The 12,274-nt window shown below is 36.3% G+C and overlaps 1 protein-coding gene across 1 annotated transcript in view; it reads left to right on the top strand.

Annotated features, from left to right (window-relative positions):
• Positions 1 to 12,274, top strand: part of LOC123548496 (leucine-rich repeat and coiled-coil domain-containing protein 1-like) — a 373,147-nt gene that overhangs the window by 30,920 nt on the left and 329,953 nt on the right. Inside the window, exon 3 of the mRNA XM_045335795.2 lies at positions 7,748 to 7,965. Coding sequence (XP_045191730.2) covers positions 7,748 to 7,965 — 218 coding nt within the window. The remainder of the gene's footprint in view (positions 1 to 7,747; positions 7,966 to 12,274) is intronic.

Raw genomic sequence — 12,274 nt, 5'->3', positions numbered from 1 at the left:
GTAGCTCAAAGGTCAAGGTCACACTTAGACATTAAAGGATAGTGCATTGATGGGCGTGTCCGGTCCATATCTTTGTCATCGATGGATGGATTTTCAAATAACTTGGCATGAATGTGTACCACAGTAAGACGACCTGTCGCGCGCAAGACCCAGGTCCGTAGCTCAAAGGTCAAGGTCACACTTAGACATTAAAGGATAGTGCATTGATGGGCGTGTCCGGTCCATATCTTTGTCATCGTTGGATGGATTTTCAAATAACTATGCATGAATGTGTACCACAGTAAGACGACGTGTCGCGCGCAAGACCCAGATCCGTAGCTCAAAGGTCAAGGTCACACTTAGACATTAAAGGATAGTGCATTGATGGGCGTGTCCGGTCCATATCTTTGTCATCGATGGATGGATTTTCAAATAAATTGGCATGAATGTGTACCACAGTAAGACAACTTGTCGCGCGCAAGACCCAGGTCCGTAGCTCAAAGGTCAAGGTCACAGTTAGATGTTAAAGGTCATTTTTCATGATAGTGCATTGATGGGCGTGTCCGGTCCATATCTTTGTCATTCATGCATGGATTTTAAAATAACTATGCATAAATGTGTGACACAGTAAGATGACGTGTCGCGCGCAAGACCCAGCTGTGTAGGTCAAAGATCCTAAACTCTAACATCAGCCATAACTATTCATTCAAAGTGCCATCGGGGGCATGTGTCATCCTATGGAGACAGCTCTTGTCTTGGTTAAGTTTTATGTTTAGGTCAGCTTTTCTCCTAAACTATCAAAGCTATTGCTTTAAAACTTGCAACACTTGTTCACCATCATAAGTTGACTCTGTACAGCAAGAAACATAACTCCATCCTGCTTTTTGCAAGATTTATTGCCCCTTTTGGACTTAGAAAATATCAGATTTCTTGGTTAAGTTTTATGTTAAGGTCAACTTTTTCTCTTAAACTGTCAAAGCTATTGCTTTGAAACTTGCAACACTTGTTCACCATCATAAGCTGACCCTGTACATCAAGAAACATAACTCCATCCTGCTTTTTGCAATAATTATTGCCCCTTTTGGACTTAGAAATCAGTTTTCTTGATTGAGTATTATGTTTAAGTCAGCTTTTCTCATAAACTATCAAAGCTATTGCTTTAAAACTTGCAACAGTTTTTCACCATCATAAGCGGACGCTGTACATCAAGAAACATAACTCTATCTGCTTTTTGGAAGAATGATGGCCCTGTTTAGACTTAGAAAATCATGGGTAGGACAATATTTCTATTAAACAAAAAAAAAAATCAGATGAGCGTCAGCACCCGCAAGGCGGTGCTCTTGTTTATATTTATTGCTAGAATTTGAAAAATATTTTAGCATTGCCTTTTGGTGAGGTATTTCAGTATTTAGGGTGCACATTTGTATGCATAAATAGAGAATAATAGGTTAGTGCCGTAGATGAGAAAGTTTATCTGGCAAGGTGGAGGAGGTTATCGGGTGAGCCGCAGGCGAACCTGATAACGTCCGGAGCCGAGCCAGATAAACTTTTCTCCATTTTAGGCACTAACCTATTATTCTATTTATCTTGTCATGACTTCATTTTTCGATATTTGGCAATTTATTTTACAAAAAAAGTGTGCGACAACCGTTTTAATGACATCATATTCGTAATGACGTCACTTATATAATGAGGTAATCACCGACATAGTAATGTGGTTACAATTAAAAATCGCAATAACTTCTTCGTTTTTGAATAAAAACTCATTATTTGACCACTCATTTTCTTAGTTCGGACATTTCCAACACAATGGTGATGGTTTCAATGCAAAATTTCTTATGACAACAATATCGATCATAAGGTCACATGATCAACTGACCGTATATCACTGGTCACGTGTCAACTGACGGTATATCAAGAAAGATATACGGCACCCTGATATCGGGTCGAAAATACTGCAAGTGACAGGATAATATTTTATTCAATGTTATCATGTGATAATTTTGTTCAGTCTGTCATTCCACTATGTTTCTTTCATCTTCATTTTGTTTGTCGTCTGTGTTAACAGAGTTGTTTGGCTGATTTTGTAGTCAATTATTAGTCATGTTCTCTGGATTGGAAAAGTATCTTTTCCTTTAAATAATTTTCTAAATGCAGACCCCACAAATTTCAGTGTGTTAAATTCTTAAGAATATTTACATAGAGAAATCACTATAGTGGTGTCTAAATATATTTGATTTTCTAGGCGTTCAGTTTTACACTGCTCACATTAATGTTTGCCTAAGTCACATACATATTCCCAGTCAGAGAAAAATGTTGCTGAAGTTCTCAGCTGCTATGGTATGGATTCTTAAAATCTTAAAGAAAACAAAAACTGTCCATCCAATAAATTCCTATTTCAACTGTTTATCTCATAGCTGTTTGTCCAGCTCCTTTTACTGTTTTGTCTCTCCAGTATCTATTTCCAGTATATCATTGTTGCTCCAGTCTAGTACCAACAGAAGATGTCTTCAATGTGATTGGTTAAGGTGATACAATATTTACAAAATGTTACAATATAATTATCAACATGTTTGTAAGTTTTACCTGCTTGGTCACTGTTGAAGCAGTTTGATATTATCAGTGTACCAGTGTGAAAAGCATGTTGTTGGCACATACCTGGTTCCTATTTGAACATTAGGCATTTTCTGACAACAATGTTATAGAGTTGTACAACCTGGTCATGCCGCAGTGAAATTCTTTACCTTTGTAGAAGCGTATTTCAGTGGTTGCAAGCGAAGTAGGTCTATCTGCTTCTTTATTTATATGTACTTGACCTCTCACTCATACCCAGTGGTTTGCTTTTCAGAGATGTTAACACAGGTTATAAATACTGATGCTAACTCAGGTTATTAGCAGTGATGCTAACTCAGTTTAATAGCAGTGATGCAAACTCAGGTTATTAGCACTGGTGCTAACAGCTAGGTTATTAGCATTGGTTGCTAACTCAGTTTTTTATGCCCCCAAAGGTGGGCATATTAAAATCGCAATGTCCGTCTGTGCTTGGGTGCGTGCGTGCGTGCGTGAGTCCATGCATCTGGTAAATTATTGTCCGGGCTGTAACTCTTCCATCCGTGAAGGGATTTTGAAATAACTTGGCATAAATGTTCACCATAATGAGACGACATGTCATGCGCAAGACCCAGACACCTACCTCCAAGGTCAAGGTCACACTTACAAGTCAAAGGTTAACAGGGTATGTTTCGTGTCCGGTCCATAACTCTGCCATCCATGAAGGGATTTTGAAACAACTTGGCATAAATGTTTACCATAATGAGACGACTTGTCATGAGCAAGACCCAGACCTCTACCTCCAAGGTCAAGGTCACACTTAGAGGTCAAAGGTTAACATGGTCTGTTTCTTGTCTGGTCCATAACTCTGCCATTGATGAAGGGATTTTGAAATTACTTGGCATAAATGTTCCCTATAATGAGATGAGGTGTCTTGTGCAAGACCCAGACCCCTAACTCCAAGGTCAAGGTCACACTTAGAAGTCAAAGGTGTTTCTTGTCTGGTCCATAACTCTGCCATTGATCAAGGGATTTGAAAATAATGTGACACAAATGTTAACCATATTGAGAAGATGTGTCATACTTATGACCGAGGCCTCTTAGATCAAGGTCACAAAATGATATGTGATTTTTTTCGCATACAGCTGTAGCATTCTTGGGCCTACTTCAGGGGCATTTGTCACCAATAGTGACAGTTCTTATTTAAATCATTGTTGCTAACTTGGGTTATTAACAGTTTTGTTAACACAGGTTATTAGCATTGTTGCTACTCCAGGTTATTAGCATTGTTGTCAACATGGGTTATTAACAGTGATGCTAACACAGGTTCTTAGCATTGTTGTTGAATTGGGAAAAATGACGGCATTTTTAACCCAAATTGGGAATTTTTTGTAATAAGTTAATAACATCATTTATAACACTTCTTCCTTTAATTCATTGTAAATATCATCCAATAAACATAATGAATGGTTGAATAGTTTTGCTAGAGATACATGTGGTTGTTCTTCAGTCTGTATTATCATAGACGTATCAATATGGGCGTTGGAAACAGTAGCCTTGGACATTTCTGACGGTGATTGATGAGGGTTGTCCTCAGTCTGCATTATTATAGAGCTGCGAGTCTCTACAGGAATATCAGGGGTTGATTTGTCGGAAACAGCAGGAAATGAATGGGTAGAGGTTGATGAACATGGCCGCTGTAAGGATTTTGGCTTAAAACCATAATCTGCAAGGCTTTTAAAGCCATCAGTGGTAGATTTCTGCAATTTCTTAATGTAATATTTACTGTTATGGCTCATTTTGTTTCTCACGAAAACGTATTTTGTACAGAAGATAAATCCTGTTCTAGGTATTAGACACTGATAAATTCCCGTTTCCGGTGATCGGACATTACACTATCTGGTAAACTGGGCCGTCTCTTTTACGGAAATGCCGGCTGGCGGGGTTTATTCTTTTACGTCAAAATGGAGGTTTTTCATTCTCGGCCTTGGGGGTTTTGTCAATTTATAGGATATAATCAGTTTGTTTTGGTCATTTTGGGAATTTTTGGATGAGAATTGGGAAAAAAAGGTACCTGTCTTCAATTGGGAAAAGGTCCATTTACCGGACCTTTATAAAGAAGCAAAAAAATCACTGATACAGGTCCGTTGTATTTTTAGCCCACCATCATCAGATTGTGGGCTATTCAAATCACTCTGCGTCCGTGGTCCATTGTCCTTCCGTCCGTCCGTCCTTCCGTCCGTTAACAATTTCTCGTTATTGCATCTCCTCAGAAACTACCAGGGGGATTTTGACCAAACTTTGTCAGAATAATGTATTGGTACCTTAGTTGTGTCCCCCTGAAAATCAGACTGGTTCAACAATTTTTTAGTAAGTTATGGCCCTTTTTTTATTTCTATAATTTACATAGATTTATATAGGGAAAAATTTTGAAAGTCTTCTTGTCCAAAACCACAGAGTCTAGGGCTTTGATATTTTGTATGAAGCATCATCTAGTGGTCCTCTACCAAGATGATTCAAATTATTACCCTGGGGTCTAATATGGCCCCGCCGGGGTCACATGGTTATAAGACTTATAAGGGAAAATTTGAAAAACCTGTCAACCCCAAAGCTAGGGCTTGATATTTGTAATGAAGCATCATCTAGTGGTTCTTACAAGTTTTAAACTTATCCCTGGTAATATGCCGCCCTGGGTCACATGGTTCAAAGACTTATTAGGAAAAGTTTAAACTTCTTGTCAATTACCTACAACATTCAAATTTGGACCACATGTATGGTTTTGAGTGGCAAGATCAACCTTGACATGAGTTGATCTTGATTTTGACCTAGTGACCTACATTCACATTTCTGTAGCTACAACCTTCAAATTTGGACCACATGCATAGTTTTGTGCACTGAAAAAAAATTTGACCTTGACATTGACCTAGTGACCTACTTTCACAGTTTTGAAAGTACAGGCTTCAAATTTGGACCACACGCATAGTCTCGTGTTCCGAAATGAAGTTTGACCTTGATTTTGACCCAATGACCTACTTTCACATTTCTCAAGCTACAGCCTTCAAATTTGGACCACATGCATGGTTTTGTGTACCGAAACAAACTTTGACCTTTACACTGACCTAGTGACCTACTTTCACATTTTTGAAGGTACAGGCTTCAAATTTGGACCACATGCATAGTTTTGTGTTCCGAAATAAAATTTGATCTTGACTTTGACCTAGTGACCTACTTTCACATTTCTCAAGCTACAGCCTTCAAATTTGGACCACTTGCATAGTTTTGTGTACCGAAATGAACTTTGACCTTAAGATTGACCTAGTGACCTACTTTCACATTTCTGTAGCTACAGGCTTCAAATTTAGACCACATACATAGGACTGTGTACCGAAACAGACTTTGACCTTGACATTGACCTAATGACCTACTTTCACATTTTTGAAGATACAGGCTTCAAATTTGGACCACATGCATAGATTTGTGTTCTGAAGTGAAACTTGACCTTGATTTTGACCTAGTGACCTACTTTCACATTTCTCAAGCTACAGCCTTCAAATTTGGACCACTTGCATAGTTTTATGTACCGAAATAAACTTTGACCTTAAGATTGACCTAGTGACCTACTTTCAGATTTTTCAAACTACAGCCTTCAAACTTGATGCACATGCATAGTTTTTTGTACAAAGAACTTTGTTCTTGAAATTGATCTAGTGACCTACTTTCACATTTCTCAAGCTAAAGCTTTCAAATTTGGACCACATGCACAGTGTTGTGTATGGAAATGAAATTTGACGTTGAGCTAGTCAATAAGTCTTGAAATTTGGAACACTCAAAAATGGCACATTGGTGGGTGCCAAGATTACTCTCTGATCTCTTGTCTATTTTTAGAACTTACAAGACAGTGATTGGGTGGGCAAAAGCTGAACGCCCATTTTTTTTTGAAACAATGTTTTTCTGACAGCCTAAACTTTCTTAAAACACAAATTATATATCAATAATTTTTTGATCAATGTAAAGGTTATAAAACAAGAAATTTATTAATTACTTTTAATTCTTATTTCGAAATAAAATGGATTAATTATATGAAAGCTTAAATTACTGTGTTTTTCTAAAAGTTTTAAACATTACTATGCCGCTATTAAAATTATATGTCATTTAAAGCAGTTAGTCGTTTGAAAAAGATATTTAGATACGAAAATATGAAAATTGTAAGTATTTCAAAACATTGAAAATACATAAATGCAGGAAAAAGTTATTAATATTTAAAAAGTCCATACACAAACAATGTAAAAACATTTGTTTTGCCCACCACCAGATAAACAGGTGTTAAGCGATCTCTCCTATAGTAGCATAGCATAACGAGACACGGGAAATTGTGAGTTGTAAATATTTGTGAATGAGAAATATTTATTCTATTTTAAAGATGTTTTGTTTTGGTTTTTCTTAATTATTCATTCCATCAGTAGCATTGAAATACAAATGTTGTTGATACAGTAATGAAATGACGGCGCTAGGAACATTACATGTTATTTTAAAATCAAAGGTTCACTTTGAACAGCATGTTACACTTACTATTGATTATTCTCCGCGCATAATTCATAGATGTGTCACTCAGTTTGTATGCCGATATCGGATTGACAGCAGTCGGAATATTGGCGGGTAGGCACTATGTCTGCCCAATATAAAAATATGACCCACACAATTTTTTCCTAACAATTAGGCATAGTGTTATGTGTGTAAGATATTATTAAAAATCCCCTCAGTCAATACCTAACAATTCATATATGTTAAACACATCAAAAACAAGAAAGGTCAAGTATTGGCCAGATGTCATAAGAAATGCACCTTAAATGTAAGCTGTTTGGCATGCCTTTAGTAATGTTGATAATTTTTTTGTCAATAATAGTGAACTGCTTAAAAGACTGAGTATCCAAAGTGACAGATAGACGGTTTGGCAGTGGCTAGGCAGTTGTTCCATCAATGTCAAATAGCTAATGTTAATTGATAAATGATAAATACTAATCGTCAAAATCTTGTACAATCTGTGTTGTTCAGAGACAGTCGATCCTCCAGTACTTTCAGTCCTTTGATTTGTTAATGCAAGTAATTAGCAGTGTTGTTCATGCAGGATTTTGGTGTTAATGCAGGTAATTAGCAGCGTTGTTAATGCATGTTACACTTTATATGATTGTTTTAAACTTTTCCAAAACTTCTTTTACAGACACCTGGAAAAATTGAATTTAAGTTACAATCAGATTGAAGACCTCTCTGGTTTGAAGACAGTGTCAGGCCCATCATACAGTCTCTCACACATAGATCTCCATGGCAACAAGCTGTCATCAGTAGCACATATAGCACAGTGTCTGTGTCGGCTAGTCAACCTTAAACAGCTTGTTCTAAGTCTGGATGGATCCAGTAATCCTGTGTGTCATAGATCAGGTTGGTATGTCATACAGTGAAACACAGCTTGCTTGGGCATATCAAGTGTTTGAGCACCAAGGCCCACTGTTGTAATTCATGTGGTTCAAAGCCATTTTTTCCTATGTCTGGATTACTAAAAACCCTAGAAAACACAAGGATTTTGACCACACCTTTGCAACCTTGAGCAGTTAGGCCAGAGTTTTTTTATTTTTCGTTTTACGGGAGCGCCGGTCCTAAATATTGCAAAAGTGGAATAAAATTAAAATTCATTTTCCCGAATTTTATTTTATTTTTTCCGCCGGTCGGTTGTTTACAGCCCCAAAGAAAATAAAATTAGTGTATTTTCACCTGGACGTAATTTCACAGGAAGGGAGTTTAACGCGTGCAAAATCTCGTGTTTTGCCGTACATTTGTCGGCATTAACAGGGTGTAAAATTCCACTCGCCTGCTCGCATCGGCGAGTTAAGTCTGAGTAGGACGAGTGGACCTCACTGTGTACTCGACCGATCGGGCGAGTGGTTTGTTTACGTCCTTACTTTACCAAAATTCAGAAATTACATCTACAAAACGTCAACAAACTTTGAGATGGTTCAGTCGCTACCTGGATTGACTGGAATTTACCCGCGAATCGTAAAGGTATCAAAACGTCATGCCGGTAATTTTCCATTCCACAAGCACGTGTGACCTATCGTAACATCTAATTTACATTGACACGTACACAAAAACCGTGTGTAGTGCATTCATTTTTTTAATATTTTCGCTTCAAGTTTTCAACACCCCTTGAGAAATAATACTTTTTGAATTCTATAATGATTTTAATAAGATATCGACAGAAATGTAGGCAAAATTCTATAAAAACGGTCGAATTTTCAGATAATCATTTGTAAAAATTCAAACAGCGCGATCTTAGTTACTTATTTCTTTCTAAAAGTAAATAAATGATGAATTCTAAGGATTTAAAATTCAGACTTTTGACCAGAAAGTACAAAAAACAGAATAAAAAAATCTTAAATAATGAAAGAGCGGCTGCGATTACAATACATGGAGTAAAACGATTTTTGGCAAACAGATTTCTGTTAGTGCGGCAGAATAGGTTACGTGACCTCGTGAACGTAAGTAGAAATGCGATTTTAAAATAAAGCAATGTGATGTCACTGCGGTTTTTAATAAGTTTTAAATGAATCTTTGTACATGTATTTTTTGACCAACAATTTAAAAGTTTTTTCTTGTCAAACAATAATGTAAATTCATTGAGGGCAAATAGGTCACAGAGGTAGGATATCCACTATAGTAACTATCGTTTGAGACATTTACCTTTTATACGGGATATAGCACATTCGCTTTTGATAACAAAATAAAGAAGAAATTTTTTATTGATTTCTATTTCTCAGCAATTTTTAGAACCGATGCGGTACGATCAGACAGTGATATGTCACATGGCGCGAAAACATGACGTAATGTCATGACAATCTCGAGCAAAAATACCGCTTTGATCTCCGCTTCAGATGTCAAGATACTGATACACTTCTTTTAGCTCTTAGAGGGAGTGTAAATTGATCATGAAAACAAGGTCAACATTACTTAGTTTATCACTGAATTACCGATAATCTTTAACGTTTTTTTTTCTCTCTTTCTACACGGGTGGATGGACGATGATTGTGTCCAAATTTTTCTAGACACTTTTCAAACTATATATTTTTCGGGAAATAATAATATTGTACATAATAATCCTTTCATAAAAGTGACAGTAATAAAAGTATTAAATTGTCTAAAGATTGTCTTACTCACATTTTGTTTTCAATAGATTCAACTTACAAGTTTGCCATAGAAAGGTAATACAATATCAAAGGTGCTTTGACATTAAATTTTATTCAAAACATTAGTTGTTTGCAGAACAAATAAATGTTTGTAACAGCAGATTTTTTTTACATTTTTATTTCAATGGTGACCCCTCACACTTTACACAGGCTTGGGACTGTCTGGCATAAAGCAGCTGGTAGTGCTGGCAAAATCTCAGACAGATGGTCCATTTCTTTTGTAACTTCAATAGAATTCATAAGTGTATAAAGAATAATAAAGAATACTTTTTATTGGAGACAATATTTTGACAAAAAGTGATGCAACTTCAGTACTTGAACTTAGTGTAGTATAAAAAGGTGCAAATTACAGAAGCAACTTCAGTACTTGAACTAAGTGTATTATAAAAAGGTGCAAATTACAGAGTTAAATGAGGTAAACTTTCAGATTACTTTTTGCTAGATTATCTTTCGTTTTTCATCACTGAAAAAAAAATCTTGCCCTCTGCACTGTGACTGTTATTCAAAGTTATTAAATACTTTATTTTGCTGATAAAATCCAGTATATTATGAGCTGGCATAAACTGTTAAGTTAGCTCGTTAAAGATGATATTGGTGAAAGATACAATAAGTAAATATTATGTATAAAAAGCAGAGGTTACACAGATGAAGATGCAAGCAAACCAAACCACCAAAACTACTACACTACTAGGCCACTTTATACCAGACGTGTTTAGTCTCTACTTGCTGTCACTGAAATTTACTGTGGCTGTTGTAACAGATAAAATAGTTTTTGTCTTCCACTTGAATTAAGTAAAACAAGCTTTCTGAATTTTAAAGACTTGCCAGTGTGAGTTACAGTGCCTGAAGCAGTTTATTCACAAGCATGCATGAAAATTTTATTCAATGTTCATCCTGTATAAATGGCTTTTATAGTCTTAAAACATAACAATACATCACCAGGGTTTTCCCTCGGGTTTTTTATTTGGGAGTCCATGGGCTCCCATGGCTGCTAATTTAAGGGTCCCTAATAATTTTTGGGGGTCCACAAATTATTGATCTTGAAAATGGACATTATTACTAAAAAAAAATTTATCCTAAAACCGAATGAACTTGTATCTTTTTAATTTAGATAGCAGCTGATTCAGTATTTCGGAATGGTATCTTTCAAAATGGCATGAGCTTCTCAATCCAGACTGATAACAAAAGGTGTGACAGTCTTTTTGTTATGATCAAATAGCCAGTAATTACCGGCAATTAAGTGTCAACTCGTGTCAATTATGTTGTTCACAGTTTGATCTTAGTTAAAGATAAATACTCGATCCTTAATTAGCATCATAATTTTTGTGATTTATTAATATTTTTTCATCAAATACTTTAAATTTATATGAAATTAATTTGTTTAATAGAAAAATAAACCATTCGATCTTTTACGGAACGTAACGGCAATCTTAGATTTTAGCGGTGTCAGTTAGCGCGGAGAGTAGTTTCCCTTTACCAAAATGGCGAACATCGGTAACAAAACTTGTTTTGAAGTTGGAAAATCGTCTATACCTGTGTATAATGAGCACCCACGATTCGGGGATGGTCCCGGTGGTAAAAAACTGCGCATTTTACATGGGTATCTGCGCAAAGGAAGCTTCAGTGCAAAGGAGTTTCGTGACCGATTTTGCGGGTCCAGTGGACGCAGAGGCACTACAAAATGCGAGTCCAAAGCAGTCAAAGCGCGTCAGGGACGCAGAAAACCTGCGTCCGGGAAAACCCTGCATCACAATATTAAATACTGGACACAAACACAAGTAAACAAAACTTGAAACAAAAGTTAATCAAAAAAAAAAACATCTTAAAAAATTCTATTTTATTTTTATTTTTTTCCGAGATGCTCACTTTCAAGCTTTTTTTTTAATTTTTATTCCCTCCTCCCCCTGCTCATTTTTCAAAAATCTCCCGTAAAACGAAAGATAAAAAAACTCTGGCCTTAGTATTTATCAGTATGTAATAGATTGCCTAGCTTTAAAGAAAATTACATGAAAATGTTCACAATTGTGCAGTCAAAACTTATAGGTGAAGGGCAGACTTGTCATGGTGGGTGGAGTTGGGGCTCAAAAAGTGGTCATTCTTTACAGATATTTAAGGTAGTGTACATATTTACAGGTTGAAAAAGTGCTGCATTTAAACAAGAAATAAAAGAAGTGGCTTTGGTTCACAATTCACAATCTACAGCACAGGTTTGTCAATATTGCGTTAAGGAGACCTTGATATCACATCATCCTAGTAGCAAACAAAAGCAGATGGGACTTTCTGTCTTTGAATTAAGCCAGTTTTGTTTTGCAAGTTAACAAAACTGGTTTTGAAATGTGCATTGGAACTAAAGACAAAAGGGTAGTAAATTTGACTGGTATTTTTGTATGCATGATAGTTTTATATGCCCATGGACTAGGATGTATTTATGTGATCACTTTCGGTGGGGGAAGGGAGGTGGGGGGCAGGTGTGCGGATGTCCATTAAATTCGTCTGCTCTCTTGCTTGAG

This window comes from Mercenaria mercenaria, chromosome 6 (genome assembly GCF_021730395.1).
Source record: "Mercenaria mercenaria strain notata chromosome 6, MADL_Memer_1, whole genome shotgun sequence".
In the NCBI taxonomy this organism is placed as follows: Eukaryota; Metazoa; Mollusca; class Bivalvia; order Venerida; family Veneridae; genus Mercenaria; species Mercenaria mercenaria.
Note: the sequence above shows the minus strand (reverse complement) of the source record. Positions and strands in the feature narration are given on the sequence as shown.